Genomic DNA, 20554 nt, shown 5'->3' on the forward strand with positions numbered 1-20554 from the left:
CAAGCACAATGAAGGGGGCCAAGGATGCAAGTCTGTTGTTACTGCTGACCTTGTTGAACGAGTTGACAGGATGGTTAGAGAAAATCGTAGGTTCACCATATCTGCTTTATCCATGGAAATTCTGCAAGTTTCAAGATCTGTTATACACTATTGTTACTGAAAATTTATGCTACAAAAAATTTTGTAGCTCCTTGGGTTCCAAAAATGCTGACGGATGCCCACAAAAGTCACCAAATGGCGTCAGCTTTGAATTTCCTCAGCCGTTATCACGATGAAGGAGAGAACTTTTTGAAATCAATTGTTACTGGAGATGAAACTTGGATCCAATACGACACGCCAGAAACAAAACGACAATCACAACAATGGATGCATCCAAATTCACCAAACAAACCTAAAAAGTTCAAACAAACATTCAACAAGAGAAAGGTTAAGGCTACCATGTTTTGGGACCAAAAAGATGTGTTGCTCATAGAGTTTATGCAGCACGGAATCACTATAAATGCAGCTACTTATTGTGAAACTTTACGAAGTTTGTGGAGAGCCATTCAAAACAAACGAAGAGGAATGCTGATTTCAGAAATCGTGTTGATCCAAACAACACTCGTCCACACACTGTTGGCACAACCAAACGGCTCCTTGAACAATTGCAATGGGACATTTTTGATCATCTGCCGTTACAGTCCTGACCTGGCACCTAGCGACTTTCACCTTTTCCCTGAACTGAAGATGTGGCTAGTAGGGCAGCACTTCCAAACCAACGAAGATCTTCAAAACAGCGCCAGTGCTCATTTGAAATCATTGGCGGCAACATTTTTTGAAAAGGGTATTGCAAAGCTTGTTCACAGGTATGATAAATGTCTCAATCTTTTTGGTGATTATGTTGAAAAGTAACCATAAGTGTACAAAACTATTGGTAGTAAAATAATTGTTTTCTATGAACTTGTCTTTTATTTATAGCCTATCGGAGGTTGAATAAAAAAATGGCCCTTGTGTTTATGAAATAATGATATAATTGGTAAAGATTCTACTCCTGTTGAGAGAAAGTTTGTAAACTCCTTTGCTTTGTAAACTCTTTGGAAATTGTGAGTACCGCAGGATGTAAGTAGTAGTGGGAATGCCTCAGATGGAAGTAGACGTTTTTATAAGTGTCACCAACAATGTAATTGAATGTGGAAATTATACAGTCGGTGTGATTTAGAAGAATGGGATAAAATAAAGACGTTCACAGCAACAGGCAACTCTTCATCACTTATTTCGTCTTCAAGAACCCGCAACGTTAAATCAAAATTTTCAGCAGCAAGAATGTACTCCTAGACAACGAGATTTTGAGCCAGCAACAACAACAACAACAACAACATAATCAAGATAAGTAGAAAAGTTCTTCTTTTGTAATCTTACCCCTCTCAAAGTTTCAAAAGTTGTGCAAAGAAAGAGAACTTTAATGGTGATGTGTGGGAGGGTAAGATTACAACCCGCAGGAAAGGTGGTAAGATGGTAAGGGAAAAGCGTTGAGTTAAGTAAGAAGCAACCGGACATGGATGGCAAAGGGATTCCCAGTTCTGGGCCGCTGTTGTGGGATATGGATCTCTGTGTTAGGGAAAAGGAGACAGTAATTTGGATGGTGAGACTAACTATGAATGTGGGCGGTGTAATTTGCAAGCAATAGTTGCCGCCAGTGCCACAATGGAGGAATGCCAGCTTCCACAAGGAGGCCGTTCATGGGGCTCGTTCAAAAGGCTCCTGTTGCGAGGCGAACTCCACAGTGGTGGATAGGGTCCAGCAGACACAGTGCAGAGGGCGATGCGGAACCATACACCATGCTACCATAATCAATTCAGGGCTGTACGAGGGCTTTGTACAGCTGCAGCAGTTTAGGACGAACAGCAACCCAGTCGGTGGGGATCAGGCATCGAATAATATTAAGGTGCCCCCAGCACTTTTCCTTACGCTGATGAAGATGGGGAAGTCAAATTCAGCAGACATCAAAGACCAGTCCCAAAGGCAGCAAGTCTCCACTACATCAAATAGTTGGTCATTGAAGTAAAGTTCTGGATGGGGATGGACTGTATGACGACGACAGAAGTGCGTGACACAAGTTGTGGCAGCCAGAAACTGAAAGCCATGAGTGAGGGTCATGGCTGTGCCTTCCGTATAGCTCCCTGCAGCCGGCGTTCAGCCGCAACAATAGAAGAGGAGCAGAAGGAAATACAAAAACCGTTAGTGTGTAGGAAGGGAGATACTGACGATCCTACTGCTAATGCAAGACCACTGACGGCAACTAAAAAGAGTGGGACACTCAGGACAGAGCCCTGCGGGACCCCATTCTCTTGCATATGGGGTGCACTGTGAGAAGCACCAATGAAAACTTTGAAAGTATGGACTGACAAAAAGTTCTGTATAAAAATCAAGAGCAGGCCCTGAAGACCCCACTCATGCAGAGTAGCGAAGATGTCGTGTCACCAAGCTGTATCTTAGGCCTTTGTCAGGTCAAAAAAGATGGCTATAAGGTGGTGTAGCTGGGAAAAGGCCAATCGAATGGCAGACTCCAGGTGCAACAATTTGTAAATGGGGAGCGTCCTTGGCGAAAACCGCTCTGGGATGGAGCCAGAAGGCCCCGAGACTCAAGGCGCTAACACAACCATTGGCTCACCATACATTCTAGCATCCTTGCACAGCACACTGGTGAGGCTAATAGGATGATAGCTATCAACATCTAGTGGGTTCTTCCTGGGCTTTAGTGCTAGAATGATGATACCTTCCTGCCATTGCGATGGGAATTCGCCATCACTCCTGATGCGGTTGAAAATGCCAAGGATGGCATTGGGAATCCACTGACAGATGTTTCAGCATTTGCAAATGCATGCGGTCTGGGCCCGGGGATGTGTCAGGACAGCCGGCACAGGCACGGGGAAATTCCCAATCACTGAAAAAAGCATTATAAGGCTCAGGGTGGCATGGAGCAAAAAATAGGTGTCGTTCACCCTGTTTGAGGAGAAGATGGAGTGGTAATTCTCAGATGCAGAGATGCAAGCATAATGCTCAGCAAGATGATCTGTAATTACACCTGGATTGGCAGATATGACTCCATTTGTGGTCATTCCAGGGAAACCTGTAGGGTTCTGATAGCCGTAAAGTAGGCAGAGCTCGGTCCAAACCTGGGAGGGGGAGGTTCGTGTTCCAATGGTGGAGAAAGCAATCTCAACACTCCTGCTTCCTTCGTTTGATGAGGAGGCGAACCTCGGCACAGAGCCGTTTGAAGGCAATAAGGTTCCCCAGGGAGGGGTGGCACTTACGATGTCGGAGGGCCCGCCGCAATGATTTCTGGCGACCACCAAGGCACTGATTTCTGCCAGAGGCAACCGGAAAAACAAGGGATTGCCGATTCAGCTGTGGAACAATGGTATTAGTGACAATGTGGATCACTTCATACAATGGATACTCACTGTTGGGAGCAGATGTGAAAGTGTCCCAGTTAGTCTTGGGAAGAGCCCACCTGGGAAAGTGTCGAGATAAGGGATGCTGGGGTAGGGACAGGAAGAGTGGAAAGTGGTCACCACACAAGTCGTCATGTGCTCTCCAGCGGATAGATGGGAGAAGGCCAGGACAACAAACCAAGGGATCAGTGGCTGAATAGATGCCACGTGCCACACTGAAATGCATGGGGGCACCTGTATTTAGAAGGCAAAGGACGAATTGAGTAAGTAGGTCCCCAACATCTTTGCCGTGGCCAATAACCTCGGTGACACCCCACAAAGGGTTATGGGCATTGAAATCACCCAGAAGAATAAAAAGTGAAGGGAGTTGCGAAATATCTGGAGGAGGTAGATGTTACAGATGGTAATTTCCTGTGCTGTCCTCACCCTGACAGCTTCTAAAGGTGTTTGAAGGGGCACAGGTTCACTATAGACAGAGGTAAGGACGAAGGTGCTAACTTCAACCCCAGGACGATTTTTGTAGTACTCCCGATAGCCACGAAGGGCAGGGGTACACATTGCACGAAACCAGGTTTCCTGAAGGACACTGCAAAAAGCAGGTGTAACGCTTAAAAGTTGACATAACTCAGCCACGTGAGAGAAAAAACCGCCGCAGTTCCACTGGATGACGATGCTCTCTGGACTCGGGATAAGCATGTAGTGACCAAGGAGACAGGTTATGCCTCAGACTTTACCTGCTGCCACCGGTTGAGTATTTGTATATGAGGCGTCAGTGAGATCCGGATCCTTAGGGGACACTAAAATCCCCACGTCATCCTCAGATGCAGAACTGATAGGAAATGGTGGTGTTGGGGCTACTGGAGGGTCCTGTTACTTAGCAGTCTTCTTCTTAGTTTGCTTGCCCTTCTTGCTTCTCTTTAGGGACTTCTCCAAAGTAGCTTCAGGCATGGAGGGCGACCGTGAAGCTCTTCGTCCGGCAGCTTTTGGCTCCTTTTGTCACAAGCGAGTGTCTGCTGTGGCATTAGTGGAGACCTTGGAAAAAGAGAGTCCCAAGCAACCCCTTCTACACGAGAGAAGACGGAGGAGGCTGTTGCTTCTCTAGCTGGGGGGAGGGGGACCGATGTCCCCTGCATTTCGGGGCCATTATTGCTCCCGAAGTAGGTGCTTTGGGAGCAACGGAAGAAGATTTGCCCCCTACCACCAAGCGGGCGGATGTATTCTGGAGGCCCGGATGGCCCACTGTTCACAACACAGAGTGTGAAACTACCGCCACTTGTGACGGTGATATTGAAGTAGCTACAGCATATGTGGACATCAACTGAATGAGGTGCAATCTTTCAAATCTGCATTTAGCCTCTTGGTAAGTCAACCAGTCCAAGGTCTTGTATTCCACGATTTCCCGCTCCTTTTGGAGTACTGTGCAGTCTGGCAAGCAGGGGGAGTGGTACCCTCCACAACTGATATAAGTGTGAGGAGATGCACTTGGAGTATTTGGATGCAGTGGATGCCCGCAGTCTCAACATGTGGCACTGGAAATGCAGCACTTTAAGCACCACATAGGGGGAGCGACGTACGGTTTAACGTCACAGGGGTAACAAAAGCGAAGATGAAGGCACCAGTAGCAACCCTGTTGTCTTTGGGTCCCCTGTAAATGTGCCGAATGAAACGAACACCCCGCTGTTTTAAATTGGCATGGAACTCGTCATCAGACTGCAAGAGAAGGTTGCGATGGAAAATAATCCCCTGGTCCATGTTGAGGTTTTCATGGGGAGGAGTGACAGAAACAGGAATATCACCCAGCTGGCCACTGTCACTTCCCCAAACTTATTCTTGTGACGTTCAACAAACAAATTACAGCTTTGTAGGTAGAAAGGAGTCCCCATCCATTCTGCTACAGCCTAAATACTGTGGCAAAAATAGCTCTCTTCCTTCTGTAGCCCTATGTTCCTTCCATGGTGCAGCGAGGGAGGGAAACTATTTATGGCAATACCTGTCAGCATCATATTTCATCTTTCCCTTCTTGGAACTTTCTGGCGCCGTTCGGTCACCAGCAAGAGATGACTTGGTCCACTTCATTGCGGGTCATCCACCCTGATACCACCCACTCCGATCAGGGGCTGCCCCCATGGGCAAAGGCCACCTTGCATGATGGCTGTTGCTGGGAGTCCTGATGCCCCAAGAAGATGGGCATCTACTCCTTGGCATACATGGGGAGTTTAGAGCTCAGGCATCAGCAGTGTAATCCCTGTGTTGCCAGAGGGCTACCACCAAATGGGGAGACGATAGCCCCCACAACGGACTGGCTACCGTGCTGGATATAGGGTGCAGAGAAATTCATTATTGTCATGGGGGCAAAAGAGGACAGGAGCAACTGAAGAAGATGACGTACCCCAGAAAGTGTCCTCACCCAAATAGTTGAACTGCAAGTGGAGATGTAAAGCCATGACAAGAAGAGGTTCAGGAGATCGAATCTAATGGCACTATGCATAACTGGTACACCAGGTAAGGCATCCTTCCCCATATGGCCTCCACTTTCGTAGAATTCGGAAAGTGGCAGGTCAAACCATAAAATGGGATGTGAACTTACAGGGACGAAAAGTGGGAGACTTTTTTAGTTGCCCCCTTACAATAGGCAGGAACACCTCGGGCCTATTCTAACCCTCGGACCCGCAGGGGGAAGTCACATTGACACAGTCATTTCTCAACAAACACTGTATAATTCGTGCTGTATTTTATTTGTTGTTGATAGACTGATCATGAGGGTAATAACGGTTAGTGGCTACCACCTACAACTAAAACCAACAACATTTGCCACGAGACGACTGTAAATGAGTGTGTCTGTTACTTCACAAAGTACATTTGTACAAATCATCTGCAGGCAATTGGTAGGCTGTTGTAATTTTGAATTGTAACCAAGAAATTAATCACTCTGAGTTCAAGAGCAAACTGAACAATTTCTTGCCACCTTAGTTGTCAAGCCTGCAATATAAAAAGAATCTTTTGGGATTATAGAAGTTTTTGATTCCACCCATCTGCTTTGACCCATGACATCATCAATATGGCGCAAATGGCCATTCTAAGCATCTCCAATTTGGCACCTATGACGTCATTACATACACATTAACAACAAACACGAAAATTCATATAAATATGACAATAACATCTTCCTCCAAAAATACAATCAAACTAACGGGACAATTGCGGGAAATTGGGTGTTTTAGGGTGGGGCAAGCTCAATATAACAGTGAAAAAACACACCATGATACCAAAACACACAAAATGACAAAAAAAATTACAACATTCCACTACACCAACAAAATCTACAGGAATCTAACACTTCCCTTGACCTCTACAGCTCAACCGCAAGTGTTGATACCACAAACACACCTACAACTACGAAAATTAGAATCGGACATTTCTCTTGACCTATATATTTCAACCACAGCTGATGATAGCAAATCACCAACACCTACAAAAATTGGAATCTGTAATTTCCCTCGACCTATATAGATCAACCACAACTATCGATATCAAATAACCAACATCTACAACCACAAAAATAAAAACAAAATCACAATACCTCAAAAACTCAAAAATCAAACATTCTTACACAAATTAAAACGAAATTAATACACCATAAATACATAAAACATCACAACTCGGGGGGGGGGGGGGGGGGGGGGGGGAACCACCTCCAGCACTGCAAATTAGGTCACCCCCCCCCCACACCCACCCACCCACACACACACACACACACACACACACACACACACACACACACAAGTTAGGTTCTGATTATGACCTTTAAGAAAATTCGATGATCTCTCCCATCACAAAGCCTTGTATGTTACTCTGTTATTCTTGCAAAAGTACTTCTGCAAGCCTTTTATGGAAACAAATCATGTCAATAAAAATGGCATGTTCACAAAAATAGAGCACAATGTGCAGAATGAAGGACACAAGAAACTTTGTTATCCTCCTTATCAATTCAGATGATGTTGAACAAACAGGAACTGCAAAATCTGTTCAGTCCTGAGTGTCAATTCTTGGCCATTTACCTCTGAAATATTAATGTGTCTAAATAAGATTCACAAGATTATACAAAATGCAAGCTTGATAAAGTATAAAGTAAAATTTGTGAGCAGATTGCAATTTCTAGTGGGACACATTCTAATTATCAGTAATGCTCATACTGTCTTGATTATGATGACCCACTGAGTAAGTTGAAAAAGGGGGGGGGGGGGGGACATTAAAGAAGTTGTTTGATATCACAAGTAACTTCAAATTTACAGTTTCAACCGGAATGATGAAACATACAAAAACAGAAACTCTAGGTAGTTGTATTAGCAAAGGCTGGGAAAAAGGACGGGAAAGTCTTTTCTCATATGTAAACAGTGTTTTAGGTTTCTTCAAGGATGATGAATTTAGCTAAAATGAAACTTGGTAAGTTGGCATCTACAGGTAAAAACAAAAATTTCTGCAAGAGCTGTACTTTACCGCGAGAGTTAAATGATTAACTACTTTATATTTAGATACAGAAACACCAGCAATTTCTAATGAAACAAAAATGAAGAAAAATACTGGTCATCTTTAGGAAGATGACAAAAACAAATTCTATTTGAAATGATAATTAAATGGACACTCTAGCTGCAAACAGACGTTGATGTACTTCATTGGGGACATTTTGAAAATGTGTGCCCCGACCGGGACTCGAACCCGGGATCTCCTGCTTACATGGCAGACGCTCTATCCATCTGAGCCACCGCGGGCACAGAGGATAGTGCGTCTGCAGGGACTTATCCCTTGCACGCTCCCCGTGAGATCCACATTCCCAACATGTCCACACCACTACATTCGTAGTGCGCCTAATAGATGTTGGGAATGTGGATCTCACGGGGAGCGTGCAAGGGATAAGTCCCTGCAGACGCACTATCCTCTGTGCCCACGGTGGCTCAGATAGATAGAGCGTCTGCCATGTAAGCAGGAGATCCAAGGTTCGAGTCTCGGTCGGGGCACACATTTTCAACATGTTCCCAATGAAGTACATCAACGCCTGTTTGCAGCTAGGGTGTCCATTTAAATATCATTTCATTTCTAGCAAAGCTGCATGGTCATCCACGGTAACTGTTCTTTCGGGAACAGATACTACTGCCATATATAGTACAAATTCTATTTATTAAACCGTAGCATTTGGCAATGACAACCCTATAGTTATAGCACTGTGCAGAGAACAAAAGTTGAGCAACTGAGTCAAATATCTACTTTGGATTTATCTTAGTTTCAATTTAAATAAGCCACCATAAATGTAGGTATAACTATCAAAGCTCACCCGACTGTTTGCAGCCCTCCACTAAAATCCTCATAAAACTTAAATTTCTTTTTGTCTTGGGCTCAGATTTTCACAGTTTAGCTTTATTCTGCAAAGAACACCGTTTAAAATTTCTTTCAGATTGGAGATGGTTAGTTGGGCCTCATTGGACCACTTGGTGCATAGTGATCCACAGTTAAAATAACAGTTATCAACATTTTTCCCCATCTGCCGAACACTGCATATCTCAATTGGGATACTACATTTCCACTTGATACAAATTGACTGATAAAATAAATAAATCAATACAACCAACTGGAATTGGAATTTTTGCACAGCTGCAGGGAGTTTCAGGGTAAGTTTTTGCGAAACTTGGCACAAAGGAAAGATCTTGGTAGTCTCAAGATTCAACCTTAAACATTCTACAAATAATATAAAAAAATAAATAATACATGTGTAACTTACCCAGAGCTTTCTTGAACTCTTTTATCATCTTGCTGTCATAAACACCTCTTTCTTCCCAAACTTGTAGTATTCGATTGAGGTTCCTAATCGTTTTTTCGTCACATTCAGGAAGAGAAAAATGTTCGAAGGCCTTTTTGAGAACACTTCCAAACTCCTTCCCAAATTCAGGCCCCTTTCTCTTACTATTTTGTATAACATCATTCGCTAGATACATAAAGGTCAGCTTCCTATTCGCGTTGCCTAGAATTAGGAATTTGCAAAACATACACATACCACACGCTCAATCTACATTTTAGATACTATTCTTTGATCCAGTTATTATTTCAAAATATGACATACGCACAAACATTACATATTTTTATATTTTTGTTTCTCGTGTTCAAACTTACTTTTTAGAAAATCTTTGAACCATACTTTCACAATTGCGGCATGGTGTTTTCGGTGATGAATTAACCACAGGGAGAGAGTTTGTATGCTTTGCTGCGAACTGTTAAGGTCTGCAAGTTTCTTAGATAATGCCGACTCCGTAAAGCCAGCCATCATTTCATACGCGTTCTAGATAATCTTTCCATTTGCACGTAAATAACACATCGCTTCTCTATTGTTCCAACGATACAAACATTACAGTGCTGCCAACTAGAGAAAAATAACGTTTATACCAACAATGTTTCGGTCTTTTATTGCGCAGTGTTGTCCACATTGTTACACCAATTTTGTAGAGCAGAATGCGTTGCTCTGCTGTTTTCATAGTATTGTATACACTTACGGGTATTTCTGTCACCACAGCAAACTGTGTGAGAGAGCTCAATATCAGTCTACTGTGATAAGCGAAGTACAAGATATAAAACAACAATGCTCATCCATATCTCTGATCTGCAATCGGTACCGGTACCATTCGTAAATAAAAGCGAAAAAAATTATGTGCTCTCATTTTAACTTACTGGTACATGAACTTATTCGGTCACAAATCTTGAGGACTAGTAATCTTATCTTCGCGGGGGAAGGCATATAGAAGGATAGTTCTAGTTTCTATATTTAGACTCTTTTTATGACATCTTCGTTGATATCGAGAGTCTTTTTACCCTTCCAGATCTTTTGTCTATTTGAAGAAGCTCTTCAGCACTAAAATAAGTTATCCCAACACCATTTCTTCGCATTATTTGGTTAGTGTAGCTGACATGGACTTCACAACATGGAACAATATTGTAAATGGCTCTTAATGTTTTATGAGGCGTCATTATCTAGATGGTCATCATTATTGATCACTATTTCCAGACCTGCAATAGTATTGATCAGGTGTGAGTTAAGGCTGAGAGGCCGTGCAGTGATAATGAGCAGATCAAAAGCTTTTGAAACATATTGCACTGCTTGAGAATTATTGGTTCGTTTCTGGGCAGTACTGACAATATCTTTATAGTCGCGCCTCTGGACTTATCTGCGTTCATTGTTGTGTTCATCACCTAAAATGAGTTCAAAAGCAAAACATATAAAAAACGGAAAATTTAGAAAGAATCTTATGAGTAGTTGCTCACTAAATGCAGAGGGCTGCAGCTGAGAGACGATACTGTTTTTTTTTTTTTTAATATTTCTTAAAGAAGTAAATTCACTAACTTGTTACGCCGGTTTTCGTCCACCTTTGTTTCAACTGCCAGCAACAAAGTACAGCAATTGCCACAACAGAGGTGTCTTGATCATCTTAAGATTTCGTACCAGACTAATTGTAGATACTGCAGAATGTTATTTTACATTTTTATTGAGGAATCCGAGAACAACAATAATATTGTACAATATTTTTCTCAAAGTAAAATTCAGTTGTAAATTGCACAACTGAAACATTTTTTCGTCCATCTTTGTTTCAACTGCCAGCAACAAAGTAGAGCAATTGCTATAGCATCTACGATTTCGAACCAGACTAATTGTAGATACTGCAGTTTGTTATTTTACATTTTTATTGAGGAATCCGAGATCAACAATAACATTGTACAATATTTTTCTCAAAGTAAAATTCAGTTGTAAGCTGCGCAACTGAAACATTTATTTTATTTATTGGATTTAACAGACTAATCAGCTATCTTCAGAACTCTACAAAATTTAGGAAATTGTAAATTAGTTAACGAAAAGCTTATTTTTTCAACTTTTCTGAGACTTGCACAATAATTGATGCTGAAATCAGTGGCAGTTCATAACCAAACATCATCTTTCAAACAATCAAAATATCCACAGGTGTACTGCCGGTCTACAGTGTCCAAAGGGCACAATATTTCGGCGATCATACATGTCGCCATCATCAGGTGAACTGACGGACTGAGCTCCTGTGAACGTGCCGGCACGGAGATCCGTACACTATGGCTGCTCAGGTGGAACTGGGATCGGTCGCGGCGGCGGCAGATTTAAATACCCTCCGCCCGCGGCGCGCTCACTCCGCCGTCCGCGCCCCGCGCCACGGTCGCGTGGTCGAACAGATTGCGACGGCGTCTGAGATGACGTCGGTGTGATGGCTCTGTCCGCCGTGGTCGTCACAACTATACATTTGCTCGATTTACTCTTGATTAACCCAATTGCTGGTTCCCAAGCCTTGCTAAGATTATAGCCACAGTCACGGTTTATGAGGTCGTCATTGGTGCGAATTTCGATGTCCTCTCTAACAACGCTGTCCCAGTATCTCGACGTCTGTACCAGAATCCTCGTGCGTTCATACTCTATAGCGTGATTTTCCGACAAACAATGTTCAGCGACCGCCGACTTGCTCGGATACATCAGTCGAGTGTGCCTCTGGTGTTCACGGCATCGATCCTCGACGGTACGCATCGTCTGACCAATATACGACTTGCCACATTGACACGGAATCTGGTACACGCCGGCCTTCCTCAAACCGAGGTCATCTTTGGCGCTCCCCACCAGTGCACGAGTTTTATTCGGAGGACAAAACACAGTTCCGACCCGGTGTTTCTTCAAAATGCGGCCGATTTTCCCCGAGAGTGCGCCTGTATATGGGATAAACGCAGTTCCTACCTCCTCCCTCGTGATTTCATCCATCTCCACAGGTTGTGCCGTAGTGGTTGGGCGGAGAGCACGTTGAATCTGCCACTCTGAGTACCCATTATTTCGAAATACAGTTCTCAGATGTTCCAATTCCTGGGGTAGACTCTCTGCGTCAGAGATAGTGCGCGCCCTATGTACTAGAGTCTTAAGTACCCCATTCCTCTGTGAAGGGTGGTGGCAGCTGTCTGCGTGCAAATACAGATCAGTGTGCGTTGTCTTCCGATACACTCCATGACCTAGGGTCCCGTCAGGCCTTCTCTTGACCAAGACGTCAAGGAAAGGTAGCTTACCCTCCGTTTCAGTCTCCATAGTGAATTTGATGTTGGGGTGTATGGAGTTTAGATGTGTAAGGAAGTCAAGGAGTTTATCCATACCATGTGGCCAGATGACGAACGTGTCGTCCACGTAACGGAAAAAGCAAGTAGGTTTCCATTCGGATGACGACAGGGCTTCCTCCTTGAAGTTCTCCATGTACAAATTCGCTACCACCGGTGAGAGTGGGCTACCCATGGCGACTCCCTCCGTTTGTTCGTAGTATTCTCCATTAAAAAGAAAATACGTGGAAGTCAAGACATGCCTAAAAAGTTCAGTGGTCTTCTCGTCAAACTTCTGACTAATCAATTCTAGTGACTCTCGCAGGGGTACCCTCGTGAACAAGGAAACGACTTCAAAACTCACCATGATATCTGACTCACCCAACGTGAAGCTATCAAGGCGTTTAACAAAATCCACGGAATTACGGATGTGATGAGGGCATTTACCCACATAAGGACTTAATATTCCCGTCAGGTATTTGGCCAACAAATATCTAGGTGCCCTGATGTTGCTGACAATGGGGCGTAATGGTACCCCCTCTTTGTGAACCTTCGGGAGTCCATATAGTCTAGGCGGTACCGGTCCTTGGGGTAACAATTTCTTAGCGTCACCCTCCGGTAAATCTGCGTCCTTGAGAAGCGACCTCGTCTTGTTGTCCACCTTCTTTGTAGGGTCAACGCTGATCTTCCGGTAGGAATCGTCATTTAGCTGGCTCTGCATCTTATCAGTGTAGTCCTTATGGGAGACAACAACTGTAGCATTGCCTTTGTCAGCCGGTAAGACAACAATTTCAGAGCGCTCCCTCAGATCACGAATGGCCGCCCTCTCTTTACTAGTGATATTTGACTTCATCGGCTTGGATTTCGTCAACGCACGACAAGTTTCACGCCATCTCCGTGCCGGCACGTTCACAGGAGCTTAGTCCGTCAGTTCACCTGATGATGGCGACATGTATGATCGCCGAAATATTGTGCCCGTTGGACACTGTAGACCGGCAGTACACCCGTGGATATTTTGATTATCAAATACGCCGGGAGAAACTCAAGAATCACATCTTTCAAACAGTTCGTTTGTTGACTCAGGCCTACTGGAACACTTTAGCTTTTTGTTATCTTAAACTATAATACATTTAAGTTTTCACTTGATTGTGATACACCCAGTATGCCTTTAGATACGTAAGTAACATAATGTTGGTGCAAATATCTTCACATAACGCCATTTCAGTAACGTGAGATTTTTAGCTGGTGCTGTTACAACAAATCGAACACAGCTCCAATGCGAGAAAGCTATTTCAGTTAGGAGGGAGTTGTATTTATGATATGAGTAAGATCGTTGTGATTGGATATTATTAACCTCAGGGCATTTTGACCAATAAATTGCAACTGCTCTTCACATAAAAATACCGAACGCTTCACCAATGCTCAGTGGAGACGAATAAACTGTTCATGGGAACATCCTGGTCAGCGCTGGCACATCCCTCCTCTCCATATCCACTGCCTAGCTGACAGTGATATCCAAACAATGTGGTACTGTGGTAGCAACACCTGATCTCAGACAGCAATATTCAGTTAGAACAAGACGAGGGTAAAAAACGAGCTAATGCTGCAAAAGCTCGTTGCCTTCTACAAGGAGAGGAAGTCTTACAAATGCGTTATTTGTGAAATGAAATATAACAGGATCTTTATTTGTCTTTTGTATGTTTTCCATACAGTTGGTGTCATCAGTGTGTTGAACACATAAAAGAATACAATATAATTACATAAATATTCATGTGCAGGACAATTAGATACATATGCTAATGTAATATTACAGTGGTACTATACAAAGTTAATAAAATAATAATAGCAGTAATAATAATAATAATAGTAATACATCATATTAATCACATATTATATGAAAGTATCATATATAATTAGGTTTTAAATTAAGTGCCATGCAGAAAAAAGTGTAAATGCTTATATATTATTGTCACACACATAGAGGCATACTTCATCATGTAGTTACCAGCTGCTTTCTTCATATCTCCTGTGTGTCACTGTTTAGAAGCTCATCTGTTGAGTACTGTGGCATACATTTGAAGAACGCTTGTATGGTATGCTTAAAAATATTCATTGGTAGACCGCTCACTGTCTTTGGGAATTTGTTACAGAATTTAAAACATAGATACTTATAGCTCTAACATGTTAATGTCAGTCTTGAGTACAGAAGATATAGGTTACTATTATTTCGTTTCTGTGAGCATTGAGATCTATGGTTGAAATTGCTTATGTTTTTCTTTAGAATATGTTAAACACTTGTAGATATACATACTTGTGTTCTTTAAAGCGCTTTTTGCAGCTTTGGCTTGGTGCTAGATCTAATATGGTACATCTAGCTGCTTTCCTCTGACAACTGAAGGTGGTTCTTCAACTCACTGAGTTACCCCAAAGAAGTACTCCATATTGCAGTTGTGAGTGAAAGATAACAAAGTATGTAGAAATTAATAAAGTTTTACTGATAATGTACCTCAGCCTGTAGGAAGAAAGTACGAATGAGTTTTCTGCATAGATAATTTGTATGCTTATCCCATGTGAATTTTTTATCTAAATGCAATCCCAGAAATTAAACGCTTTTTGTAACTTGCTTAAATGTCTTTAGGATGAAGTAAATTCCTTCAGTTTTTATTTTATTTAAATTGGGCCTGCACCTGTCACCACTCATTTCAGTTACAATTTTGTTGTATTCTAACTCTTGCTAATTTTCCCCAACAGTGATTAGCATCATGTCATCACGTAAGTATATTGTCATGTGGCATGTAATTTGGGAAGTCGTGATATATGCAATGTACAGGAAAGGCACTGGCATTGAGCCTTGTGGGATACCTCTCCTTATTTTCATAGGTTGTTGGCCTTTACTAATTATATCCTGCTGCTCAAGTGTGACTCAAATAGTTGTAACGACTTATCTACAACACTTATATAAAATGTTTTCTATGACTTTTGATGTAATGGGAACTATTGATATGGGTATATAATTGTTTGGCATTTTTCTTTCACTTTTCTTATAAATAAGGAGTGTAACTGTCATTTTCAGACATTCAGGGAACACACCTTCATCGAGAATATGATTTGCAAGATATTTTAGTGGTATCATGATTCCAAAGCTTATGTATTTAATAATTACTAACCCAATAACGTTTGAGTTTTTAAATCTATTTATAGATTTGATGCTGTTTCTTGAGGACATTTTTGACCAAGAGAATTTTTTGGTTGCTGATATTTGTTGATTAAGCAGAGACACAGAAGCTGAACAATTAATAGAGTTATTTGTAGTAAATTAAGGATGGCAGCTGTACAATTTATAAAGTATTCACTAAGGATATTATAATCTATTGAGACTGTGGTTTTCTCTTTACTCACATTGATCTCACTTTTTATAATATTCCAAGCTGCTTGACAACTATTTTTTGAGCCAATGACATAGTCATCATTTAATTTACATTTAGCTGATTTTATTTCATATTTGCACAGATTTTAGGAGCCATATAATGTTACCTGGCTTCCTCACTTTTATTACTCTTATTTTTGTGCATAAGTAGCAATATCCTTATTTGCTCAAGCTTTGGAGTGTATGGCTAGTTAGAGTGCTGAGGTTTCTATCTGTTTCTAGGGGAGGGGGGCATTTTTTATGACAAGTGAACAGTGCCTATCTATTGTATTTTTAATTACAGATAAAAACACAGAGAAAAATTCAAGAACACTCTTTATATTATCAGTATATTATGCAAATCTACCACCTTCAGTTCATGTTAAGGTTGCTCAATATTGTTCTCAGTTAATGCTCTATATGTGACTTAACTGTTTAGTACACTTAGGTTTCATACTGCCTGTTCTGATGCATATCCCATCATGATCACATAATTCTCTTAATCATGTCATACTCTAGTTGACCCCTATTTGCATTACTAGTTGCATTGTCAAGAAATGCATCTATTCTAGTAGGTTTTCATTTATATTGTCACAGCTTAGTGATTTTAGACAGTTAATCATGTTATTTACATTTTTCTGTTTTCTCTGATGTCTATATTAAAGTCTGCTGCAATAAATATTTTCTGGCTTTTGTGTTCAGTGTACTGTTTGATTAATGCACTCAGTTTATCTGTAAGAACTTCCTCATCAGAAGTTGGTGTATGGTACACAGAAGCAATAATACTTTTTGTGTGTGTAATGTTACAGCTGCTGTTTCAAATGCCCCTCCAGTGCAGTACTTGCTTAGGTCTACTGTTGAATGCTACAAATTTGGATTTTCTTTCATGTAAATTGCGACTCCACCATGTCCAATATTAGGTCTACAATAATTTGTGGCAAATATGGTATATATAAGTCTATTTCTGTGGTACACATAAGTCTATTTCTGAGGTTTTCAGCCAGTGCTTGTTAATGCATAGGGGATGCTGCAGCTAATTTTATCCAACCAACACTGTAATTCATTACCCTTACCTCTCACGGATTGTGCATTAACATGTAACAATTTTAAATCGCTTTTGGTACTGGGAGGAATACTTATTCCTTCTCCTACAGCATTTTCTTTACTGTTCCCAGCAAATTGTTGTGACAAAATCCTAGATGTGTCGGGCTTAGTCACTGCCTGAAGCTTCCCTGTACTGACTCTTTAAACTGAAGCCCATGCATTGTTTTTACAGCCTCAGGAATTTTTTGCTTAGAATTGATTTTCCCAAAACATTTATGAGCAGACTATGCCTTATATGGCAAGCTCTGATACAATGACAAGATTTACTGTGGGGTACAGTAGAGGCGTGGGCACAGAACAAAATGTCATTAATATCAATCAGTGTTACCTTTTTGAAATGTTCACGTTTTGAATCATGAGAGATAGTTTGCTCTTTTTATTTCGTTATTCACACGCGATTGTTCTATATGTACAGAAGTGCTGTGAGCATAGATGGTGACCTCCCAACAGCTACAACTGTCTTTTCAAAAGTGTAACGACTGCTGGTACAGGTAGAACTTAATCCTTTATCTTATTCAGTCTCTTGTTGCTAAAAAAAAGTACGAATTTAATACAAAAAACTGAATTTTATTTTAGCCCTTGTCAGGTCGGATGGCCCTTCCGCCCATGGAAGTGGAGTGAAGGAAGCGAGAATGAATTAAAACTGCGCATGCGCGACAGCAGAGAGCGGGCGAACAAAGTCCACGATGCCGAACTGTGTTGCCGCGGACAACAGCCAGCTTCATTTGACTACGGTACTTTGTATTATACATTCAGATCTATGAGGTGAATAAAAATTTTTAAAATCGATTTCTGTCAACCATCATGACAGAAATATTAATTCACGGTTGACAACGTTGCGTCCACTGCTCCCTGTATTTAGTCAGCTTGACGTCGGGAGACGAGAACAGCTGACACAGCTCCGTGAAGACGTGAAGTACAATTTTTCTCAAAATGACAACTAACTACTAGATCATTGAAACTGCTTGCAATAATTATCGTTTATTGCGATTTGAACTGTATTGTAAGTAAAAATTTAGTACACAACAAAATTAACTTCAAGCACAAATCGAAACATTATATTTGCTTTTCCTCAATAGAATTTTTAAAAATGTGTATAAGGTGAGTGTGTGTTGGGATGTGTTTGACTGTAATTAACGACAAGATCAATGAAATTGCTTGCCATTATTATCATTTATTGCGATTTGAACTTTATTATAAGAAAACATTTAACACACAACAAAATTCACTTCAAATACAAACCGAAATCATTATATTTGCTTCTACTCAACAGAATTTTTAAAAATGTGTATAAGGTGTGTGTGTGTGGATCTGTATGACTGTAATTAAGTGTAATCACTGTGTGTAAAAAAGAATTACTGATAGAAAAGACTAATGTAAATGATTAGTAAGTTGTCATGTTCTCCGCTGTCAATGGTCATTATGAGTGTAAACTACTCGTTCGATGTTACAGTGAGAGACCGCATTTATAATCATTGAAAAAGCAAACAATTAACAATCACCCGTGAATAACTCCAGGCAATGATGTCCGATAACATTGAAAACCAATAATAGCTCGACAAGTAGCAATTACTGTTATTTGAAGGCACTTTCCAGTTCGTGCCTTGAAAATGACAGGGGTTTACATGGGGAAACATCGGACTTCTAACAAATTTATCCGGCCGTATTCTCGAGTGTTATTAGACCATACAGCAAGCTGGGAGAAGCTTAATTTCTCCGTGGGCAGTATGTGGAACATTATAGTCTACATAACTCGTAGGATACAAAGTCCTAATCAATAAAGGCTAGGAAGTTTTCATAACTATTTATGCAACTCATATGTTGACAAACACATTTTTTACACCACGAGTCTTTAAAATTAAGAAATATTATAAATTTACTTTGTTCCAAAGTCTACATCGTAATACCATCGTCACTGCTATTTGAGTCTTTTTCCGAACCATCTGAGGGTAAATTTACGATGATAGTTTCAAGGCTAATATCCATCATCACTTCCCTATTAAATTCTTCTTTCTGAATCTCTTCACCATTCGCGCAGACTGTGCCCAAGCCAAAGGGGGTGTGTTGTCTATTGCCTCATGCACAAGCGATTCAGTGTCTGTTATCTTGAATGTTTTGTTTTCTTTTTCTCCCAGATAGACTTTAACCTACGTCCAAATTAATTCCATGGGCGATATTGACAGCGACACATGGGTAAACGCAAAACAATATGACACCATTAACGTCCAAGGAAGTCAAATTTGTACGTTCTGTCGCGTCACTTGTATCAATTAACGAGCTACAGGAGTTCGGCACAATTCTGGTTTATATTGTGCGAAATATTGTTATTCTTAAGCCAGGAAAAAAATATCCGCTTTTCCGGTTCGTACTTGGTGTTTTCTCTGTAACAGTTGAATTATAACTGGCTGTGACCGACTCCAGGGAAGGTATGGCAGGAATAATTGTGAATCACGTCACGAAAGTGACAATGTTCGTCTCCGAATGGTAGTCACTGCTGTTTTTGTTACACCTAAATACAAGTTTTCTCTCAGCAACAAAACCAGAACAAGAGCCAGCATAAGGAATAATTATCCGAGAACCTGTTCCTATGAGAACTTTAAAACCGCCAGTACCATCACTCATTTTCCAGCAGGTCTTCCTGGAACGATTCTGATTGAACCATGTTTCATCAAGGTAATACGCTGTTAACCTACCTCAGTCTCTTGTGTCGTGAATATTTATATGGGATGTAGTTCGTGCTGCACCTTTGTCATTTCTTTGAACTATAAACTCTCTTTTTTGCATATCAGGAACCAATGTCTAAAAGACAGTTTTTTACGTTGATGAAGCGCTTACCTTTGAAGTCAATTTTCTCTTGCATAACTCTAACATGTTTTTGTGACGTCAGGCATTCACCATTGACATGGAGATCTTTAAAACATCCATTTGTGTTACAGGTTTATTGCGATTTCGAAGCTTTCCAGGCGACACGATACCATCTTTTTCTACGGTTCCTACAGATCGAGTACCGTCGTTTACAATTCTCTTTACAGCTGTCTTGCCGACACAGCATGCTTTTGCAGTCCGTTCTTGTTGTCTTCAGATGTCAACAGTGGAAGGACCTGCTTTTCGATTCACGTTTGAAAAAGTAATAAATGCGGTAAATGGTCCCCCTCACATGCTTGTAAAGCACTTCTCGTTCACTGCCTTCACGCTACTTCTTTCTTTTTTTAATCCCATTAAAAGATTTGCAGATACACATTCACAGCTGTACTGCTACGAGAGGAAAGAAAAGAAAACTGACAGTTGAATGAATAACTCGGATGTCGCGAAGCGCGGCAACAGTGCAGTATGCAGGAGCGAGATTCTCGCCGTCTCACTTAAATTGCTGCTAGCCTCTCGAAAAGAGCGGCAAATGGAGGGGAACGACTGAAAGTTCGGCCGCCGGCCTACATGACACAGGCAATAGTATCGTGTGAAAAACTGTTGCATAATGAAAGGG

The 20554-nt window shown here is 41.3% G+C and overlaps 1 protein-coding gene and 1 non-coding gene across 3 annotated transcripts in view; both read right to left on the reverse strand.

Annotated features, from left to right (window-relative positions):
• LOC126253688 (regulation of nuclear pre-mRNA domain-containing protein 1B) overlaps positions 1–9812 on the reverse strand; it is a 66371-nt gene extending 56559 nt beyond the window's left edge. For both annotated transcript variants that reach the window (XM_049955214.1, XM_049955215.1), the window contains exons 1-2: positions 9597–9812; positions 9208–9447 (exon numbers count right to left, since the gene is read on the reverse strand). In XM_049955214.1, coding sequence (XP_049811171.1) covers positions 9208–9447; positions 9597–9750 — 394 coding nt within the window. In that variant the 5' untranslated portion in view covers positions 9751–9812. The remainder of the gene's footprint in view (positions 1–9207; positions 9448–9596) is intronic.
• On the reverse strand, positions 8130–8204 carry Trnat-ugu (transfer RNA threonine (anticodon UGU)). Its single transcript has one exon. It is a non-coding gene; the product is annotated as a tRNA-Thr (tRNA).
• Positions 9813–20554: the final 10742 nt, after the last annotated feature.

Source organism: Schistocerca nitens, chromosome 4 (assembly GCF_023898315.1).
Source record: "Schistocerca nitens isolate TAMUIC-IGC-003100 chromosome 4, iqSchNite1.1, whole genome shotgun sequence".
Taxonomy (NCBI): domain Eukaryota; kingdom Metazoa; phylum Arthropoda; class Insecta; order Orthoptera; family Acrididae; genus Schistocerca; species Schistocerca nitens.